The sequence below is a fragment of the Halictus rubicundus genome, chromosome 4, assembly GCF_050948215.1.
Source record: "Halictus rubicundus isolate RS-2024b chromosome 4, iyHalRubi1_principal, whole genome shotgun sequence".
NCBI classification, from domain to species: Eukaryota; Metazoa; Arthropoda; class Insecta; order Hymenoptera; family Halictidae; genus Halictus; species Halictus rubicundus.
In genome coordinates, this window is record NC_135152.1 from 12317125 (window position 1) to 12339937 (window position 22813).

The window sequence follows — 22813 nt, forward strand, 5'->3', positions numbered from 1 at the left end:
CCGGTCATAGTCTTTCGTCAAAATCGTAAATCGGGGAGCAGCTTTGCGCGGACAATGCCGTCGGAATGTTCTCGTCGAGCACGTGTACCCCGGCGGCGAATGCGTTCGCCATAGGATTTTGCAAGGGGTTGCGCGGGGTCTGGGCGGGCGCGTTAATCACGCGTTTCGAGCGCGTTAAACGAGGCTATCTGCGCGCGTAAACGCGGTCAGCTCGGCGATACGGTAATTGGCAATATCGCCGCCGATAAAGGAATCAACGTTACGGTGGTTCGGGGGTCCAGGGGTGTGGGGGGAACACGGGGGTGTTGCGAATAGTTGGGGGGGGTAGAAAGTCGAGAGGGGGGGACACGCCGCGCTATTATGCAGCAAACCGAAAACCGCGAAACGCCGCGTGCCCGTCGCTCGTCCGCGAATTGCGTCCGACCGCGAAGCACGTGCGGTTTTCTCCCGTCGAGATCGCGCGGACACGCGCCCCGATTTGCACGGACGTTTCGCGAACCTGTTCCGAACCGGATCGAGGGGTACACGCCGGTCTTCGAATATCAATTGCCACCGACCTGCTTGTGGTCGTTGTTCTCATACCATTAGAACCATGGTGCGAAAGCAATATCCTTGTCCGAAATGTGACAGTTTACTACCTTTTCGAGTGTTCAGAGCAACGCCAAATTTACATTTGCTGTCCGAAAATCATGTGCAATTTGTTAAGAGATCACGAGCATTTGGTACAACTGCGGTTTCATTCATAAATCGGTTGGTTCAACTGTTATACTAGGGAGAGGACCCTGTGGGGGTACCAACTACTGTGCCTATAATAATTATACTTATTTTTTAAGCGTAATGAATATTTAAAAAAAAAAAGATATTAAATATTTCTCTTTAAAATCAGTTAACACATCTTGCGCGGGCACTTTGCCGCCGAAGTCTTACCGTGTTGCGTTCATTCTTGTAACGCACGTTTTGTATTTTTGCAACGCATGTCTATCCGATTTTAGTGTAAGAACACATCGATCACAAAAACCCATCGATAACAATAATCCATCAATAATCCGTGAAAAACGACTTTAGTCGCTTCCCGCTCAAGATGTGTTAATATACAGGGTGTTTAAAAAAAACCATTCAATATTTATATGGTATATAGAATACATTGTACCGAGTAAAAAAGCTTTAGTGAACATAGGTCGAAAGGTCAACCGTTTTTGAGATATAAACATTTTTGCTTGCTAAGTTCATGATTCGTTTACTACTGGCCTTCTGATATTTACAGAAGATTTTCCACGTGTCTTCCTTCCTTCGATAAATAACTGACTGATTCCGGATGAAATCTACTGTCGGCACTTGAATAGGAACATTCAGAACGCGATTTGTAAACACTAAAGTAAACATCGCATGCGATGGAAGCAAGTAAGTCAATCATGATACTAGTAAACAAAAATGTTTATATCTCAGAAACGGTTGACCTTTCGACCTATGTTTACTAAAGCTTTTTTACTCAGTACAGTGTATCCTGTATACCATATAAATATTGAATAGTTTTTTTTAACACCCTGTATATGCTACATATATATCTCTTTCTTGGTATTCATTATGTTTTAAAAATAAGTATAATTGTTACAGGCACAGTAATTGGGCCCCTTACCCTAGTGGCTCTAGTAAGACAACTATCCTCTACATAATTTATAAATACAGTCGCTATACTGTCATTAACCCTTACATTATAATAACTAGACTGCGGATCTTTATGCAAAATAAAAAATATTTGCATTGATTGCAAGACGCCGGTGCCCTTAAATCTTTTTAATATGTCCACTGCTTTAAATTGTGCTTACCCATTTTCGTCATAACTGCATAAAATCCGCATTCTAGTTATGATAATCTCTTGATGGTTTAGACTGTTTGGTGTCTTCAAATTCGAGAAAGCGAACAATAATGTATAATTTACGAATAATTTATTATCACGATAATGCAATAATTTTGCAATCAATTTTGAAATATTCCTCAGTGCCAGTACGAGGTGCAGACGTCGTCTATTATTCATAACTATTCGTGGATTTTGATTCATAAATTTTATGAAGATGAACACTAAATTATTGCATCTCTGAAGTCCATTTTAAAAATCCACTTAACTTGCTTGTCTTTAACAGGTTCACGGAAGAGAAGCTTTAGTGCTTAAATGTTGGTTACAGAAGAATAGAATTTTAGTTCTTCTTAAAAGAAAGGCACAACATTCGTATGTAATAAATTTTGTACGAAGTGTTCTCCGCAAGCCTATTTTAAGGGGAGGTAAGATTCCGCGAACCTACTGACGTACCTAACCCTTAGCACTCGAATGGCGACTGTAAGGCGCCACTAAAAATTGCTGTATCATTATTCATAATATTTTTCACATTATTAAATTTGTTTGTAGTTAATAAATTACCAAACACTTCAATATTGTACGAGTAAATTGCACCACTTTCGTCTGTACAACATGAAAGAATATATATAGAAGGAAAATATTCCAGGTCGGGAGAAATGTTTCATTTTGGAGTTAAAATAGCTTCGAGTGCGAAGGGTTAAAAAGTGGACAATAATTCACGGCGGCAACAGAAACTGCAAGAACCTAATAATTCGACAGCCTAACCACTGTTGTCCTATGTTCAAGAGTGATTTCCCCTGTCGCTCGAAATAAATGGCAAACATCGTAGAAGAGGATGTAGCTCGGAAGAACAAGATGGATCGTGCAGCGGCAGGCAAGCTTCTAAGTTTCGCCTAAAAGGTGTTATTGCCTCCGGGGATCGTGGTGGAATATGCACAGCAAGCCTCCTCGGAGCGTGTCGGTTTTTCAGCTCCGTGCAACGCGTTTCTCGACGAGTCGTTAGCTACTCTGTTGACCGTGACACGCCGAGGACGGGCCGGTTTGCCGCGATCACGCTCCGACGACTATAATGTCGGCGAACAAGGAACTTGCGGCCGACTCTCGCGTAATACAGTGTGGTGTAATGTTCGCCGTTGCCCTGGGGACGGGGCTGAATTTCGACAGAAATTCGAGGGAGAACGAACACACACACACACACATACACACACCTTTAAATTTCCGATTATAAGGTGCTCACAGTCGCGCATTGCTGTCGGAGTCACTCGCGGCTATTTAACACGCTACGCGTAATTGATGGCGCTTGTAAACTCCGCGAGCTGCTGATGCGATTTAGCGAACTGCTACTTTAACGGTTAAATTCGCCAACGGGGTCTGCTTTATATGCTCGAAAATGTGATATTTTGCGGAAAACCGGCGGATCTTGAGCATTCATTCGTCGCCGCGCATTCGCATCACTTTCATTCATTTCACTTGTGCTCGTTGCTCTCATCTATTCGTCATAAGCAAATTATGGAAATTTCTGTTTTCGTTTGGATAAATTTCACCGGTTGCTGTGCACGTCCGCATGTTTGTTTTTCGTTTAAACATTTCTGGTTGTGAGTAAAAAGTTTTTTTACGTAACGTACATAGCTCCGGCAGGTGGGTCAACGACGAGAGCAACAGGGGAATACAATATTATTATTTTCCATTTTACGGCAGCATCAATATTGGTTCAGAGTTTCCGTGCCACAGCGACGGAGGAGGAAAGTGGGTTAGGCGATTCGGGCAGAGTACTCTATAGCGTGGTATAGCGAGCCGAGTCTAAACTGGTGTGTTGTGCGTTGGCGTTGCGCAATACCGCGATGCAGAAAGCATGCGAAATCGGAAAATTCTCGTGCGACAGGCGTGCGAGTTACGCGTGTCCCGAGTCGTTCGTTCGCCGATATTACTTCTTTCACTGTACGCCACGGCGAGGAAAAGTTTAACGAGGCTCCATAGAGAACATAATTGAAAGACATTACTCACGAACGAGATTCTCGGGAAACATTGCCACACCGTCGCGAGACATTCTTTGTGAAGCCGCCCGTCCTAAGGGAAGAAAAATTGCTCGAAGAAACCGCTATTGTTCGGGGAACGTTCCCGGGAAACAATAACATAACTTTGCACGTGAATGCGCGCCGATAATCATGATTTTTCGTGTCGACGGGAGGAATAAGTGTCGAACATGACCCGAGTAGAAAGATAAAATTTTGTGAATTATATTCGTGTGCACAATCAATTTTTAAATGAACGTCTAGCTACACTGAATTATTATGATTCTTGTATTGAGTACTATGTAAATGTTTTTGTAAAACTACAAATGTGCAGCACTGTAGACATCGTTCATCGCATGGTTGAAAAATATACTTTTCGTACTGTGGCTCTAATTATTTTAAAATTGATGTTCAGAGTCGACTACTAATTTTGCGCCAATATAATTAATGTTGCTTCGTTACGTCAAATCAATTCTTGCCCACTGTTCAGAAAATTGTTCAATTTATAGTGGATTGTTCCAGAACTAAAATGTGCATAGAACATTAACGGTTGTGGTTGTATTTTAGCATTTTAATGTCGAATAACATTATAAAAATCTGATACATTGTGAATCGAATTAGACTTATAGCTGACGCCCAATCGAGCTATAAATCTTACCATTAAATCAATTGTGGTGGGTGGAAAGTATCGGTATCGTCTAATTGAAGGTCATTCTGAAACCACCCCTTACAGGATACTTATCTTACCATCCCTTATAGGATAATTTTCTTTCCGCCAATGGGGTAGTTTGCCGCCAAACTGCCCTATCAAACTAGTTGATATATTCTCGTAACAAAACAATATGAAAGAGGAAGGCTGTTTCTTGGTCAAACTGACCTAAACAGTACGTAAGGACACTGCATAAAATAGTAACAAATAAGGTGCGATGCAAACCAAGAATGTACTTAGAGTATTGCTTGATAGATTTCTGTAACAAACAGCATCAAGAAAGAAAATTTTGAAACTGACCCAAACGGTGAAAATCAGTTGATATAAAATAGAAATTTATTTAGATCATATTTTAGACTGTATATTTTTCCAGTTGATCTGAATAGGTGCATCGGAGGGTCGGATTCTTGAGAAGTCGATTAAAAATTCGTGAACCCACCAAGCCACCGAGCGAATTAGTGCCCGAAGTAGCTAGCATGGCCGAAGTACGACAGTATAGAAAATTTATGGAGTGTAACCGGGAAGCACGGAATCGTGTCGGTTAGCCGAATGGAGCGTGTAACACGGCTCGGTTATGATAGATAAGGGTCCGAGACCGCGTCGAGCCTCGAAAATATGAAAATACGTGTCGCCTCCGGTTTCCACGTAAGACAAAGAAACGAAGGGCCGCCGGGATGAAAAGAAAACAGCGAGAGAATCGAGCAGAGGAGAGAAGAGGGGTTGTTCTTACCCTGTGGCGATCCGGGCGGACGACTGGGCTGGTTTTCGCGGGTTTTCTACCCCGTGACAAGGGAGCTACGAGGAGATCGGCCGCCGAAATAACAGCATAACGTCGGGGCAAGGGTAGACTAGCGGCAGACAGCGACTATGGGGGCGGTGACCGCCCGCCAACGCGAATCAATACCCGCAGGAACAGGAACCACCGGCCCGGCAAGAGAAAGGGAGAGAGAGAGGGTGCGTCCCGATGAAAGAGCAAGAGAGAGGCAGAGAGAGAGAGAGAGGGAGAGAGGGGTGGAAGGAAAAGCGAGCAGTATCAAGAGGAGCAAGAGGGCGGCGGAGGCGGAGAATGACGGCCGGGTGGAAACGGGGGTGGAAACCGCCCCCCGCACACCCGCGACAGCCCGGTGAAAACGCCGCGGAGTAAGTGCCGATACCTGTCTACGTTCCCGAGCCCGATTCCTTCTGCGGGTGCGCCGAGCGACGGCTCTGTTTCTCCTATTTTTTGCACCTTTACACCCCCGCCCCCACCTCTTTCCTGATTTTTCCTGTTTCGCGTTTTAGTTTTCTTCCAGAGCCACCTGGACTGCGTGGAAATCGAACGCAACTCGCTGGGGTGCGAACCTACTGCGATACGTGGATGATGGTTGACCAGAGGGGCATAGGGCGTACCTTTACATCCCCTATCTATTTTCCAGCTTTTCTGTTGCTTTTAATTTTTCAGTTTTCTTCTGGAGCCACCTGGACTGCGTGGAAACCGAACGCAACTCGCAGGGGTGCGAACCTACTGCGATACGTGGATGATGGTTGACCAGAGGCACATAGGGCGTACTTTTACATCCCCTATCTATTTTCTAGCTTTTCTGTTTCTTTTTGTTTTTCAGTTTTCTTCTAGTGGCACCTGGACTGCGTGGAAACCGAACGCAACTCGCAGGGGTGCGAATCTGTTGTGATACGTGGATGATGGTTGACGAGATTGGCATAGGGCGTACCTTTACACCCCCTACCCTATTTTCCCCCGCTTCTTTTCGCCTTTTAGTTTCCTTGTCGGCCGAATCTGTTACCTGATCTGATCCAGCAATAACTGTGTTATTCGGGGTGTGCCTGTCAGTGGCAACGGGATGTTTAATTAGTACTAGCAATGCTGGGCCGAGAATTTTGATTAGTGAACAGCACGGAAGCAGTTAATTTAAACTAGCAGCAAAATCATCTCCCCTGCTCAGCATGTCGAGCTTCTCTCGAGGTTTTAATTTCAGCAGTCAGCCAGACAAATGAGAAGAGGATTTAGACGTGCTCCGTGTTCTCCTCTCACCGGCAGAAGAATTTTTCATCAGTCAGAAGCAACATTCTAGCCTGGTCAGCTGTTCGAAGCCCATCTATATGATAATTCTCTCCCGAAGGGAATGTATAGGAAGCACGCGAGGGAAAGAACTAACAATAAAACTGACACGGTTGACAGACTGCTATCCGTTTACAATCCGTGACTAATGGATGCATCGGAATAGAACGCTGGCGTTAAAATAATGCGGCAAAAAACCACGGTGGAAAATAGATATCATTGCGAACCAGCTGTGCTGGTTTCAAAGTTCAATTTGTTTCATTGAAAACCGTGAACAGGAAACACTTTTTTTATGTACGGCTGATGAGGAATCGGTTCGATGTGAGGAAGAGAATACACGGTTCTATATTTGGACCTCAAAGAGTCACAAAGGAAGAGGCTGGTTTGATATTTTGGTAACCTAGCATCCTTGGACCTGGTTTACGAGCCATGGGTCCATTAATGCCGCTAATAACATTGTAAGTATTTTTTAGCTAAACTAATTGATATTACACTCTTGTACACGGTGCTTCAGGCTAGTGTACTTACTCATTCCTATGAATAAATATAATTTCTTTTAAAAATGATTTGAAATATACTTTCTTTTAATTCTTTTTATTAGAAATTTTGAATTAAATTAATAGATAATAATATACTAAAGAGGTTTACAAGTATAACTTCTTAGGCACAGCTTCATACAAGTTCCACGATTCCAATGTGTATTGGTGGTCCTAGAACTAAGTCACAGTATAACAAAAAAAAAAAAAAATTTCAAACCCTCTCATTCTGTTCAGATCACATTTGCTTCTAATCCGATCATGCACCATTCGCAAGACGATTCTATATTCAAGTTTTCTACCAATTTCTATGGACTTGTGGCGGCCCGCGCAAAGAGCACGCCGACCACCGACAACATACAATGTATACGCGGCGGCGACCGCCCGGTCCTCGGAAAGCCGCAGCGAAACACGTGAAGATCGGCTTCGGGGGCGGTCGCCATCTGCTAAACAATCGACTGACGCGAGGGAGAATCGGTCGGTCAAAGGTATGCGATCGACACTCGCTCGCGAACGTCGGTATAGGACGGTTGACGGTCCACCGACGAATAAAGACGTATACCCGCGAACACGGCCTCAGTCATTTCACCCGACTCCCACAGACTTTTTAAATTAATCTGCCCCTGCTAGAAACCACAGTGCTTCCTCTATATATGTCGCCAAGACCTGGGCGATAAACGTCGCGGAATTATCCCCACTACTACGGGATATACCCCGAAGCTCGTGAGGCTTCGGACGCCGAGGAGCGTAACCATAATACGACTCAGGCATGTCTCCTGGACGATACAGGTCGCTGGGAAGACCCGTGTTGTTGACATATATCGAGAATTCACTGTGATCCGAGTCCGCGTCGAACCACTTTAAAACTATTAATAGTGATCGGAAGCTCCACTAGCTCCCAGCGAAATGGAAGGCAGAATAATTTCCCCGCGGTCAAGGTAAGCGTCCCAGTCGTCCAGGAATCGGTGCAGGGTCCGAGACGAGAGCAGGGCCAAGGACATAAAACTCGTGAGACGCCAGTAAACGTCCCGTTGGAGCCGCGTCTGGCATGATCGTTCGAGGTTCGCCGGTAATGGGGCAGTAAATTTCGCCGGGGCTGGCCCGTTCGGGGAACGGCGTTCCCGTTCCCGAGATTGAATCCCGGGGTTGCAAAACCGGGCGTCGGCCTTGAAGCTCCGGTAGCCGATAACCGGAGAGTCGTGTCCCTCGTCGGGCTCCTTCCAGAACGTGCGCTGTTCCACCGGGTTTCGGATCATCCTGGCCGCGTGTTTCGCGCGGGAAACACGCGTCGTCCTTTGCAGGAGCAGACTGGTTTGCCCAGTAACCTCGCGCGCCGCAGGATCCACGGACACACGGACGAGCACGAACGCGGTGAAACCGCATTCCTTCCTCCTTCTTCCTTCATCTGAAGCCGGCAACCTCTCTTCTCTGGAGAGCAAGAGAGAGAGAGAGAGAGAGAGAGAGAGTTTTCTCTTTCTTCCTCGGTGGATGAAAGCGAGAGGCTCGTCCGCGCGGACAAACAGCTTGCTTCTTCTTTTTCTGATGCAATTCGATTTTGATCGTTGGTAATGTGCAGGCCGTATGGTACCGATAACACGAACGAAGCAGACTGAAGAATGCCCCGAACATTTCCATTGAAGAGTAAAGTACATTTCTACAGAGACACGGATGAAGAGTCTCTGCTGCTCAAACGAGCTATGATGACTCAAATGGTAATTCTTACTGAACTCTATTTAGAACGAATTTTCAAGAAGCACGGCACCGATGAGACAACGGAAAGAACTCGAAGTCTATGTTGGAGGCATCCACGCAAAAACCCTTAACTTTGCATTGCATTGCACTTTTACTTACTGGGTCCAATGCGGCAAAAATAAAAAAGAATACAAATATTTTCCTTTCTGTACTTGATATAAAAACGTTGAGCCCACATTTTCTCTTCGTATGAAGAACAGCTTGGACCTGGTGGCAAGTAAACTTGAAATACTTCCGGACCGTTAAGGGTTAAAGATGTCCCAAGGCAACAGCTCCTTCTTCTTCCTCTTCTTCCGAAGAGTAAGCATAATTTGTGCAGAGCTGATCATCGACGAGCTTGAGGAGTTATGGCAGACAATAAACACGTCGTGGTCGTCTCACGAACAGGAATTAGTGGCGGCAAGTTCGCAATCCACGTTCGCAGGTATTCGAAGCGCGCCGAACAGGCGAAGCAGGCGTGTTTCCTTGTAGGGCGAAGACAGATTGAAGTAATGAGCCGGGAATGGTCTAGGTCAAGGTCCTTGGCCCGGGGTTTACCATCGCGTCGGTGTACACGAAATGGAGGACTGGGTCGCGCCGATGGGGAGCTGTTTATTCCCCGAAGTGTGCTACGTGTTACATGCCAATATACAGCCAGAGATTACTCTACCCTGGCCCGCCGGGGGGTGGCGGGATCGATGCGATCCTTAGGGACCCAAGACGCTTGTAATCCCATAAAGGATTTTCAACTCGAGTTGAGCTGATGCCAGACGAGCAAACTATCCGAACGCAACAAGACGAGTCTCCTGGCACGGTATATCCCACGGAATCGGAAACATTATATCGGGAAAAATTTATCTCGATACTGTCTTCGATCGACGCCTGTTGCTCTCAGTCTTATGGCCAAGTGCGGGGAAATGCCCTTTGTAGAAACCGTGGGAAAGATCCATGATCTTCACGTTTGTAACTAGATACTTCACAGATTAGAATGTGCTTGAAGTTTTAAGTTGTTTTTAGTGAAGACCATTTTCTTTTAGCTTGTGGATCTTGTTGTTGGGATTTTTTTTTTAATCTCATGATGAAATACATTGGGATAAATAAATTGTTAGAACGACTCTTGGTCATCGTGTTTGTAACTAGATGCCTTGCAGATTAGAATGCGCATGAAGTTTTAAGCTGTTTTTAGTCGAGACCGTTTTCTTTTATTTTGTGTATCTCGTTGTTGATGTTGGGATTTTTTTTAAATCTTATGATGAAATACATTGGGATAAATAAATTGTTAGAACGACTCTTGGTCTTCATCTTTGTAACTAGATGCTTTACAGATTAGAATGTGCATGAAGTTTTGTATTAAAGTTGTTTGTAGTGGAGACCATTTTCTTTTATTTTGTGGGTATCTCGTTGTTGGGATTATTTTTAATCTTATGATGAAATACATTGGGATAAATAAATTATTAGTACGACTGTTGATCTTCATGTTTGCAAGTGGATGCTCAATAAAAAAGGATCCTCTTTGACTCTTTGTGAATAAATACATTTTTGTGGACAAGGATCCATGAAGATAGATGTTGACCAAAAGCAAAATCTAAGTACGTTAAACTTCCTGGTGAATGGAGCTAGATCTTCACGGGCGAATACAAGGTGAAAATAATGGAAGAAGAGGGAACGAGAGATGGCTGACAAATAGCGAATCAGAGATAACAGAAATACGTTCGCGAGCCTTCCTGAGAAAAGAACCTCGAAAGAAAATGGTGGGGGAGGTGGAACTCACCATAGAAACGACAGGCGGCGGCGGATTTCCGTTCCTGAGGGCGCCGGTTTGCTGGTTCGCCGCGGGATTCAAGCTGTCCTTGGACTGCTGCATGGGATCCGGTTGATGGATCGTTTGTTGGGTTTGTTGTTGCGGTTGTTGTTGGTGTTGTTGCAGCCCGCCTATGCCTGCCTGAGGACTGCCCAGGCCTGCAGGTGCGCTGTCCGGTGTGCTGACTTGTCGGGCGATCTTCCGATAACTCTGCAACAGGAACGGGTCGATCTTCCGTTAGAGGACTATAGCGAACATGTTTCAGACACGCATTCGAACGCGCACCGGCGGGCCCACGGGATCGTTAATTTCTAGAAGCGCGGCAGGACGCTTTTAACGTTAACAAAGTTAACCGGTCACGAAGAATTTACAACTGAGACGATCTTTACGGCTGCCATGAATTCACCTATGGGCTTCTTGTGGGGAAAATTGCTAACTGGGCAAGGTGTACAGCGGGCAATTAGTAGTCTTATTCTTTCCATTTGTGGCAAAAATGTTTTAAAAGAATTTAATATGTACTAGCAATGTATTAATATCAATTTGTAACAACTATTTTAAAGGCAAAAACAAAATATTTTATTTCAGTTGGCGATTTCAGTTTAGTTGGCGCAGAAAAATTTTATTTAGGATAATAACTAGACTACAGGTGTGTTCTGTGCAGGTTGAATATTGTGCCTGGGTTAGGTGCAATTTTGGAGCAAGTGAAATTTGTTGAGCATGCACTCTTCTCGTCGACGATGAACTCTTTTTATTGAGGATGTGCTCTTTTTGTTGCGAACGTTCTTCTCTAAATGAATACGTTCTTTTTTAATTGTGTACGTTCGTTTTTAATCGAATACGTTTCAGTTTTAATTGAATGCATTCTTTTTTAACTGCGCGCGTTCGTTTTTGTCGAGCGCGTTTCTTTTTCAATTGAATACATTCTTTTTTAACGGAGGATGTTCTCTTCTAATGCAGAACGTTCATTTTTCACTGGGGACCGTTCTCTTTGTACTGAGGAATTTATGTGGGAGTTAATAAGAGAAAAAATTTGATTTTTTTTTTTTTTTTGAAGAAGATAGCTGAAGACGTAATAGCTGTCCTACATTGCAAGTTTCTTGCAAATCTGCCGCTACTTGAAGCAGCAGCAATCAAATGAACAGCGATATAATGCCGTAAGTTTCAGGTTTCCATCGAGAAGCAGGCAATACGTATGCGCTTCGTTGTATTTGACACACTTGTGCACGTTATAAATGCATAAAGTCAGCAGTTTATTATACAACGCGTAGTAAAAATATCTAACGACACATGTTCAAGTGTTATTTTACTCCTCACTGGACTCTTCGAAGCAAAGTTTTACGCTTTTCCCATGGTCAAGTCCGACGTTATGATTTTATAGTTTCATTTTACGACTGCCAATTTGATTCGACGATGTTGTTCTCGAGGAGCACAATGTACGAAATATAAAATAGCATAAACAGGACGCCGAGCGCTGCCTCCGAGACTTCGGTTTACGTTCGCGTCGAGAGCACGCCGGTCGTACTAAATACTTTGGTAACCGATAACCCTTCGCTAGCTTATTGTAGTCAAGCAGTCGTCGCTGTCTCCAATCATGCGAAAGCATTCCAAAGAGGAAACAGGCGGGGAGGGAGGTCTCGTCTGCAGACGTTCCCGCGTAAAGAAAGATGGCGGACAGGAGGAATTCGAGACGCGGGGCCGTTAAGGGGGCAATTTACGGGACAGGGACGGCCATTGGCTCGGATCTCAATTATCCAATAACTTTCATCGTCGAGCGACGCTGTAGAGAGAAAGAGAGTGAGAGGGAGAGAGGGGCAGAGAGAAAGAAAAATAGAGAGAGAGAGAGAGAGAGAGAGAGAGAGAGAGAGAGAGAGAGAGAGAGAGAGAGAGAGAGAGAGAGAGAGAGAGAGAGAGAGAGAGAGAGAGAGAGAGAGAGAGAGAGAGAGAGAGAGAGAGAGAGAGAGAGAGAGAGAGAGAGAGAGGTTGAACGACACACGCGAGGAGGTTTCAGCTCTGGCCCGAGGAAAGTGTCCCCTCGTGACAAACAGGAGAAGCTTGCGAGACGAAGGAAGGAAGGAAGGAAGGAAGGAAGCAAGGAAGGAAGGAAGGAAGGAAGCATGGCGTGCAGTGGCCGGTTGCACGCCGCTGTGACCCTAATGCTAAAAATAACAAGGTGGCCCGAAGTAGGCCGAGGCGGCTGAAACCGTTTCCATAGTTCAACAAGCGCCGCTGGCCGAGAGAAGCTGTGACCACCGGGACACACCCCTGCCCCCTGGGGGGGGGGCAAACTTGATCAATTATTACGACGTCCCCAAGAGCGACGCTATCTCACGGACCTCGTTCCCTCGTCCCGTGACGCGAATTATCGAGAAACTTGAACACGGCGTTCTTACCGCCACGGAATCGGACCCTTAAGACCCTCCGTTGGCGCCGTTCTCGCTCCGGTGCATCGTACGTTCATTGCGCACGCGCACCGGTTCGCAGGTCGACTGCTAACTAATTTTCTCTGGATCCTGTTATTCAACCCTCACCTTCGAAACATTTAGATTCGCTGTGAAAATTTCGAGCGGCGGTCTTACCAGCGTAGAATCGCTACTTTAACACTCGCTATCGACGCCATTTTGGCTCCGACGCGCCACGCGTGCATTACGGACTCTGGTTCGTGTATATTGTTCTTCGATTCTTTGCTCGAAAATATTCATAAACGCGGCGACAATTTCCAATGGCGATGTTATACGCATGGAAACAGTATGAAAAAATGTATACACGAAACGGTCCTAAACATGATTAATTCTATCGTTGTAAGAATGGCGCGAGGGTTCGATCTCTCCGTTTCACGGATCAGCAATTGTTCAGCATTTATTACGAGAAGCGAGAATGAATGGACATAATAATTGTATGGATTGAACGGCGCAGAGCGTTCCGCGGCGAAACCGATTTGCGGCTCTCTCGTCCCGGTCGAAAGAGTTTCGTAATCGGATCGGCGACGATGTTACAGAATATTACTGATTGTATCGGGCCCGTGAATTTATTGGCCACGCCGCCGCGGAAATTTATGCAACGGAATTCAATTTACATTTACGACGGTCCCAGGTTGCCGCGCTGTCAGGAATAAACGATAAAGCCGGGGAGCACGGCTCGGAATCACAGGGATCATTACTCGCTGAACGGTACCCGGTGATCTCGCGGATGTAATTCACACCTGTCGGGACGAGCCTCGACGAGGAAAGAAACTCGCGATTTCATATTCCCTTGTCCCTCCTTCCTCTCTCTCTCTCTCTCTATCTCTCTCTTTCTACCTCATTGAAATTCCTACGAGATTGAAGAGCGCGGCCGGGACGCTAACAGAATGATTAAATTCCTCTTCTGGAGGCTCGACGTGGTATTTTTGGGATTACGCTCGGTTAATAGTAACCGCTTTCGGAGTTAACGTCTCACTAACTTCACCCGCGGTCTTGACACGTGATATTTTTAGGGCGTAACGGCCGCGAGACGGTGTTTTTCAGATTACGCTAATCTTACGGGGATTAAACTCTCGGAATTATGGAGGATGATATTTTTAGAGGATCGAGCAATTTCGAGAGGCGAATTGCCTCGCGGGGCCCGCTCGCCGATATGCTCGCTAGATAAAGGACCTGTTTAGAAAGTACAATCGCTGCGGTATAGCGTGCAATTTCGAGTGGAAATTTTATTCATAAAATTCTTATTCGACTCGAGTCTTGCTGGGGGTCGCGGAGCTTGCGGTGGATGAGAGGCTTTTTCGCTTGTACGTCTGCCAATATGTTACTATTTCATCCTCATTATATAGCAAATATATTATATATATATATATAATTTAATTGTTTAATGTTGCTTCAACATCAAAGGTCATTAGCAACACGGTGCATTTTCTTACAATATATTATACATATTTGTATCCTTGATATACTTGGCAAGACCGGGCGAAATATATTGTATAAATATATTATACAAAAAGAGCTTCTATATCTTAAAAGTATTTTTTAGCGCTTAAGAAAAGAATAAAACAGTAGCATGTACCTGCATGTACAAAATACAAAATGTGTACTAGTATATACAATACAAAAATTATTATATATGTCGTAGCGCGAGCTTTGGAACGCGACCCGTGCGCTTCGGTGTTCTCTCGTCTCATTGTCGCGTGTCGTGCTGCTAAGCGATCTGAAGGTTTGACTCTGCGGAGACGCCGATCGCGATCGTTCGAGAGCTATACCAAATCTGCCGCCCGGTCTAGGGCCATCGAGTGCCTCGCCTCGCATTTTCCCCACTCCGCAGAGTCACTGCGCCCACGTGCACGCATTGTAAAGGAGCCGATTCTGATTGTCGCAGCCGATCAAACGTTCCGGACGCGCGCCAGAGAAACCGATCCTGACCGTCGCGGCCGATCAAACGTCTCGGCCGCGCCACAATGTAAATACACGCGCGAGCACTCTCGCCAGCCGACTTCGGCAACTTCCATTTAGCGACAAATGCTTAACCTACTATGCTTAATCTACGACATGTATTTGTAACATAATAATTAATTCAAAATGAATACAAAAAGAAGACATATTTTAAATGTGTAATTCAATCCCAATGATTTGTAATATCTTAATATAGAAAGAAGACATATTTTAAATTTGTAACTCAATTATAACGAGTAATTTATAATATCTTAATATGAAAAGAAGACATATTTTACATTTATAATGCAATTCCAATGATTTATAATATCTTAATATAGAAAGAAGACATTTTAAATTTATAATGCGATTCCAGTGCTTCATAGTATCTTAATATAGACGGAAGACATATTTTAAATTTATAATTCAATTCCAATGATTTATAATATCTTAATATACAAAGAACACATACTTTAGATTTATAATTAAATCTCAACGAGTGCTTTATAATATCTTGATATAAAAAGATGATGTGTTTTAAATTTATAATTTCATTTCGATGGATGATAGTAAATTTTGTAGAAGGGACGCGGTGGTAGGGGATGATTGCACCGTTTTACGTACAATGTAGCGAAATATTGAAGGTCTAATGAACGACACGAGAAAGCGCTTTTTCCACTTAAGTGGTTAAGTGCTTCGAGGGCCCCAATAACTCAGATAACGATTGGCGAGAACCGTGTATGCGATTCTCAAGGCGTTCGAACATCGTTCTCCATTACATAACAGGCGAACTGATCCGCAACAGCCTTGCAGCGAAGTCTGAAATTACCTGGTGGCATAATCGGGGCGTGTCGATTTACGACACGCTTCAATTTTCCATGTGCAGAGTCCTTTAATGATTCTTACCGCTTGTAAGCAGATAGCACGCGATCCTGACGTGGAACAATCGGAATGTAACATCTACGGACGCGAATCATTCTCGCCACCTATAACGGGATTTTCGTATTGTTTTCCGAGCAATCGTTATTGGAGTTTTTAGCTCGCATCGGTTATAACTTAACTGCGGGTCTTATTCATTTGTCATAAAAATTAATATGTGCAATCTAAAACAATAGATTACGAAAATTTAATTTAATTTTAAATAGCAATTATTTTCAGATTATTAATATCATTGAAGGAATAACATTTTCTGGGGGGTTTCATTCTTTGTGAATGATGCAGAGAATTCGTATTTTGCATAAAGATCCATAGATTAATTGAGAATTATTTTTCAAGTGGACTAATGCAAGTTGACGAGTCTCCACTCAAATCTGTGCAGATAATTATCTAACCTGCTTCGGTGTAGCTATTTGAACCCAACAGTAAACATTTGCTAACTGCGTTTCCGATGCAGGAAGGTAATATTGATTTCCATCTGCCAATTCGGTTAAAACGTATATTGAACATTTCCCATTCGTCCAAGGTATCTGAAAATATCACTTCCATTAAGCGCTGCTCAGATTTTCTCCAATTGAACCGAGGTGAAATTAAAGTACCACATTCATGTACGCAGTACGATCAGTATACAAGGTATTTATACTTGGTGTACGCGTTATCTGCACAGACTTGGAGCACACATAATAAAGATAGCAGTGAAAGTAACACTTTCTCTTATCGTGCTTGTCGTACGAATAACAAGAGTCAGTTCATTCCCGTATACAAACTATTTCAACGAATATTATCGTTAATACGTCCAAGAGCAGACATATTTTTTTTTTTTTATAATGAACGTGAAAATTAATTTGGCTCGAAATATTTGTATACACTCTGAAACATATGGACAATAATGAACAATAAATTGATCGACTTGCAAGTCTGAAACAAATTCTCCAAGAATATATTTTCTCAGGTGGACACCGACGCACTTTGATGAAATCTACACAAGAATTAGACACCTGAATTTGGCTAAAAAATTTTGTACACATTCTCCGATAGATACGGATCAACAATAACGACCACTAAATTCATTCACTTTCAGTGCTCGTCCGAAAAAAATTGTCAAATGTACACTTTTATTGGTGACAGTTTCCTTTGACGAAAAATATACAACGAACAGAGATGCAACTGAATTCGGCTGAAAATTTTTGTACGTGCTCCACAATACATGTGGATGAACCAGAATAAAAAATAAATTCATTGCTTGCCTCGTCCGACGGATTAGAATTGCCAAAAACCGGTTGAGCAGGTTGTTAAACACCCCCTCTTCGACGATCAGGTGCAAAGTGCATGATTCTTGCGTGTACCTGTACCGATCGCGCGTGAATCGGTCGTATCACGTGCGCGTTTCGTTTATAAATAGACAAGGTCTCGGGCCCACGCTAAGCCAACGGGGGAGTAGATATCGTGTACGTGTTGTACGCACACGAAACGTCTCCTCACCCGCTGAGATATTTTCCTCGGAGCGGCGGCAGCGCGGCGACGAAGACGGCGGCGCCGCGGCGCTGCTCCCACGAGATCAGAGATCCCGGCACAGCAACACGTGCTACCAACCTCCTCTGGGAACACGGTTCCAGCAACGCCGCCTGGAACCTCTTGTCACGGTCACGTGACGGAAATATGACTTGCAGACGGAGGAAGTCTCGGCCGGAGAGACGAAGAAACCGGGATAACAATTACCGGGGGCTACCGCCGCGCCGGCGCGTTGAAAACAGTATGTGGGGCTCCATTGTGCTCCGATTGCCCACAAAGCGGCTCCCCATAAAGAATAAACTCGCGACACGAGACACAGAATTTCTTCGTACGGAGCTCCGTTTTCGAGAAAGTCTTCTCTCGCCGGGAATTTCTACTCGTACTAAATCTAAAATCATATATGTTTTCATTGATGATTCAACAGCCAACAGGATGGTCTTTCACGCAAAAATAGATCGACAATGTACGATCAAAATTTGTTCGCAGGAGTCCTCGTTCTCAAGAACCTCTTCACGAAGAAATTCCCGACCGCGTTCAAGTGTTTAACACTAGGTTTACGGGACCCGTCAAAATGACGGGTTCTAATATTTTTAATTTGCGATTATTGAGATTGTGAAGATCCATCTACATGGAATTTTACTCAACAAACTTACTTCCTTAGGTATATATTATTTAAAAAATGGCTGAAAACTTGGATAGACACGTTCCTCTTATTTTTATAAAGTAATGTAAAATACTCACTTTTAATGCTCCGTAAACCCAGTGTTAGTGCAGTGATCGCTAATTCACTTTGGTTAACAAGAAGGGTGTACGATGGAAAATAGGTCGACAGTGTAGAGTTGCATTTAGTGCAAGCAATTTGTTTTTGAGAACGTTGAATTTACTCGAAGCGTCCACGCTTTCGTCAAGTAGAAACGGCCAGTAATGGACGGACACGCTCAGCTCGAGGCCCGTTTATTGTCCCAAGCGTCCGAGCTCGAATCGATAAAGGTACAACGAGGGTTCTTACGAGCGATAAGCAACCTGCTTCCGAAGATTCCACGGTGTCATTCTATCGGGTGCAATCAGGTTTCTGGGCTAAGCTACGAAACCGTCTTTGAGGTCGACTCTTCTTCGCCTTTTGTTTACGCTCTGTATCATCGACGAGTATAAAAGACGTTCAAAGCGGCCTCAAGGATACTGCTTCATCTCGTCAGCGTCCTCAACGCGTGTCCAATTCACTTTTCGATTGGCTCGCCCGAGGACGAACATTTTAATCGCAAATTCAGACGATTTTACACGATGCAACGCGAACGAGTTCGTTTCGATGCGAGCACAAATGTGTTCCGCTTGCTGGTCAAAAATAATGAACTCGTTAAAAAATAATTATAAATAGACGGTTATTCAAAGCAGTAGAAAGAAATGAGCTCCTATTTGGTTCCCGTGTCCTGCAATTAATTGAAACAATTTTTATCTTGCAGGAGTCGCAGTCTTGTCGAGAAGAATAATGAAAATCATTTGATATATTGCAAGTACTTTGTCAATGAATTAAGAGAAATATGAACTCATGGTACCAATAATTTTCGATTGACATCGAATGGATTGTAGCTGAACATGTTAAAGAAAAATAGGAATAATTTTGATTACGTTAAAATCGAAGTTTTACAGTTAAAAGTTTAATGTAAGCATTTAATGTGACCTCTGACAGGTCACCGATTTTTCAAGATGGATAGAAATAATTTTGATCATGTTAGAAAAGTGTCCACGTTCCGAAGTTTTGCAGTTAAAAATTGAATGCGCCCGTTTGAGGCGTTTGAAGAATATGTAACGAGACCTTCGCAGATAATTGTTCTTTTCGAGATTGTCCGAGCAGAGTAGGCCCGATCGCATAAACAGCATTATCATGGTTCGCTCGCGACCCAGAACGCGTCGTTTTATCAGTCAGCCATCGCAGAAGTCCACGACCCAGATCTGTGTCACCGAGTGCGTTAGCCGCTGGCAACTTTTCTAGGACTCGAATAAAGTCCTGTTTGCGGACATAGATCATGCCACCACCGACGCCTAAACAGAAGCAAACACGGCGTGCCGCGGCCATAAACACGCTGCCGGAACACAGGAGCGCAGCCTGTCTTCGCCTGTGCCTGTGAATCGCGATTAGTCTTGATTTCCATAACGAACAATTTATACGAGTCATTTGATCACGTTAAGTCTTCTATGGCCGGAATGGCACGCAATTGGTGTCCACCCCCGGCTACAATGGCCGCAATGGAGTACTATGAATCGTATTAATCGCATTTATATACTCTTTAGCGCGAACTTCCGCGTCGCAGATGACGACGAGACCTCCGACGTCGTCGTTTCAATCGTCACCAGGCTAATGAAATTAATGCCGCTACCGTTTGCCACCGTCGTCAATTATCTGTTCAGCTATCTCGATATCGAGAATCGCTGTGCGTCGACGATCCAGATAGCGAAAGGCCACTGTATTGTTCCCGGTGCACACAGGTCCGGCGATATTGATTGCGATCCAGCAGTTGTCTCCGGGAGCCACGCTATAAATTCCACGGTTCAAACAAATTGCCGTCATTAATTCCACGGGAATGAGTCATAAAACGTCCCAGTCGAGGACACCGGCTGCCGCGCGATCATTCAGCGGATTCCTTTCGCGGTTTCATTCAGCCACGATCGAAATATCGCGATCGATCCCGCGCCAGAAACGAGTCAGCGATTTCAATATTGTGAGATAAATTCGCGGTCGTTGCTGTGCGCGATTGTTGACTCGTTGAGCGAGCTACGAGACGCCAGAGTGGGTGTCGTATTTTCAAATTTCCCGCGCTCCAGTGTTGATCCGTGATTCTTCCGATACAGCATTATTTCTCGAATAATTTGGGAAGAATTTTGGTTTGTAAATTAGTGTATATAAATGTTTGTACGTTTATGAAGATGCGTGCGAATATTCGGGATAAAATGTTTCCCTGTTTCGTCAAAGAAAATTTAATTCGTTCCGTGGATGCAGCAAGTACCGTTTCTTTCGAAACACACTGTATGTAAATAAATGTCCTCTTGCCAGTTGCTCGGTAAAAATATTTTTATCACCAATTTGTAAAAATATCTGCGAACCACTGGATAGAGTAACCGTTCCATTAGCCGAACACTGTAACCCCGACCAGTTCGGATAATCGAGGTTGTATCATTTCGTGGATTAAACAAGTAAATACGATCGAAATGGTACCGTGTTTGGTATCATTTTAACCAGAAAAGTGACCCGGATATGTTAGTAACAGTTTCAGCAAAAAATGATAATAAACAATTTATCAACGTTTTGGTATTGTCGAGTTTACTCAATTGTGTCTGTACACGATGTAAATCGACGAATACGAAGACAGTGTATTTGCAGAAGCAAAATTTTTGATCATTTTAACGCAGATCAGCGCCTCGCGTCAATAAAACCTAGATTTACCAATCAGAGATGCTGATTAACAATCGGCGGCGCAGTTTTAGCCCCCCACCCCCCGGGGGCGTCGAACGAGGATTTCATTATTCCCACGAACGTCATCGAGAGCCCGTCTTCCGGCTCGCAATTTGTTTCGATTTCAATCGCTCGTAATTACCGCGTGTACGCGCGCGTTGAAAAGCCTGGGACGCACGCGTGAACACGCGGACGGGTCGGCGGGCTCGCGACCGTAAATTGTCGATCCAATTAAAAGTTTCTAATTTCGATGCGTCTCGCGTGAAAGCACCGACGCGCGTCCGTGTGTTTTATAATGGCGAGGGCGCGCCCTCGCGCCCGGAGACGCGTCTCCGGGTAATTTCCCGGTGAAAAATGTTGTTTCGGGCTTTCGAAACTGTGCGCGCCTCTCGTCAATTGCCCCCGCCGACGCGACGCGAAACGTCAGTTTCATTCACCGTTGTGTATTGCGACGTACTCGGCGCGCGATTGTCCCGAACACAACGTTTCCGAGCCGCTCGTCCCGTTAAAACAATCCGGAAAGCGGTTACGACGAATAAATTAGACTCACGAAGCCGAACGAAACTCGTTTCTATTAGTTACTCGTATCTTTTTCTGTTTTTCATGGTTTCCCGCTGGAACATTGTCCTGGAGCTGTTTTCAACTTCAACTTTTATCATCCTGATCTGGAATGATCCCTTGCCTTACAATTTAATCCGACGGTTTCAGATTAAAACACTATTTTCATTTTATGCTCTAAATACGCATCCGTGGAAAATTAAATCATTCATATTACTTCATAGTCAATGTGACACGGTCAGGTTGCTGCTACATATGTTAGCTCATGGTTGGAATTTGAAAATAATAAAAGTTCGGCGTCCGAAACCCGTGACGTCTCTGAGACGTCATTTTAGAGACGCTTGAGACGTTTGCTTGGAGTATAATAATTAGGTGGACAAATTAAAAGAAGTCAATAGAATCTATGAATTATTTTCAGCAAATCAATATTATTAAAAAAAGAATGAGAATTCTATTTGGCTCCTGCTTTCTACAATTTATACAATTTTTATTACGCATAAAGATCCCACCGATAGCTTAATGATGCAGTCATTCACAAGTCGCTTAACTGGCCTTTAAGAATCACAGTGTAGAATTTCTCATTGAACTGCCCAACAGTGAAAGCATTTAAAGATTAATAAATAGTTTTCTAGTACAGCCTATTATTATTATTTACACTCTTGCGACCGTTATTTAACACAGGAAACTATAAAGATCTTTATAGATCTAACAGCGTCTTCGCCTTCCGACAGTAAAAGTGATGATTGACCTCTCTCGTTGAATGACAAAGTGAACTGATTAATGCGTTTATTTTATTACGGAACTGTCCGACGATGTGCAACGATAAAATGACGTTTATAAGGCGTATGGGAAGCGCGTCTGACGCATAACAGTCGCCGCACTGATATTATTTATTGCGCTACATTAAGGCCGTCTAAGAAAATTATTTATAGACGATGCCTCCGATACGTTCCTGATAATGTTAACGTTCAAGGCAGCTAATTCTCGCTGTTCCTATTTACAACGCTATTTACAAAGCGTTACGTGTAAACAAAGCGAGCCCGCGTTACATGTTGTTAACGTCGCCGTGTAATTGTACCGATAATGCAGGCCTCGGCAAACAAAAAAGGAAGCACGAGAGATAATGGAACGGCTTCACGTAACAGCGATGCTATCCCTTCGATTTCGCGTCGTAAATACATAGATCCGCGAGTACTGGAAGATCAATTAATTGTTGCCGATTCATCACTGGTTAAATATCTTTCTTTCGCTGGTGTACCGAC

The 22813-nt window shown here is 43.9% G+C and overlaps 1 protein-coding gene across 3 annotated transcripts in view; it reads right to left on the bottom strand.

The window, feature by feature from the left end:
* Tet (tet methylcytosine dioxygenase-like) overlaps positions 1-22813 on the bottom strand; it is a 173259-nt gene that overhangs the window by 26521 nt on the left and 123925 nt on the right. For all 3 annotated transcript variants that reach the window (XM_076786718.1, XM_076786721.1, XM_076786720.1), the window contains exon 4: positions 10671-10910. In XM_076786718.1, coding sequence (XP_076642833.1) covers positions 10671-10910 — 240 coding nt within the window. The remainder of the gene's footprint in view (positions 1-10670; positions 10911-22813) is intronic.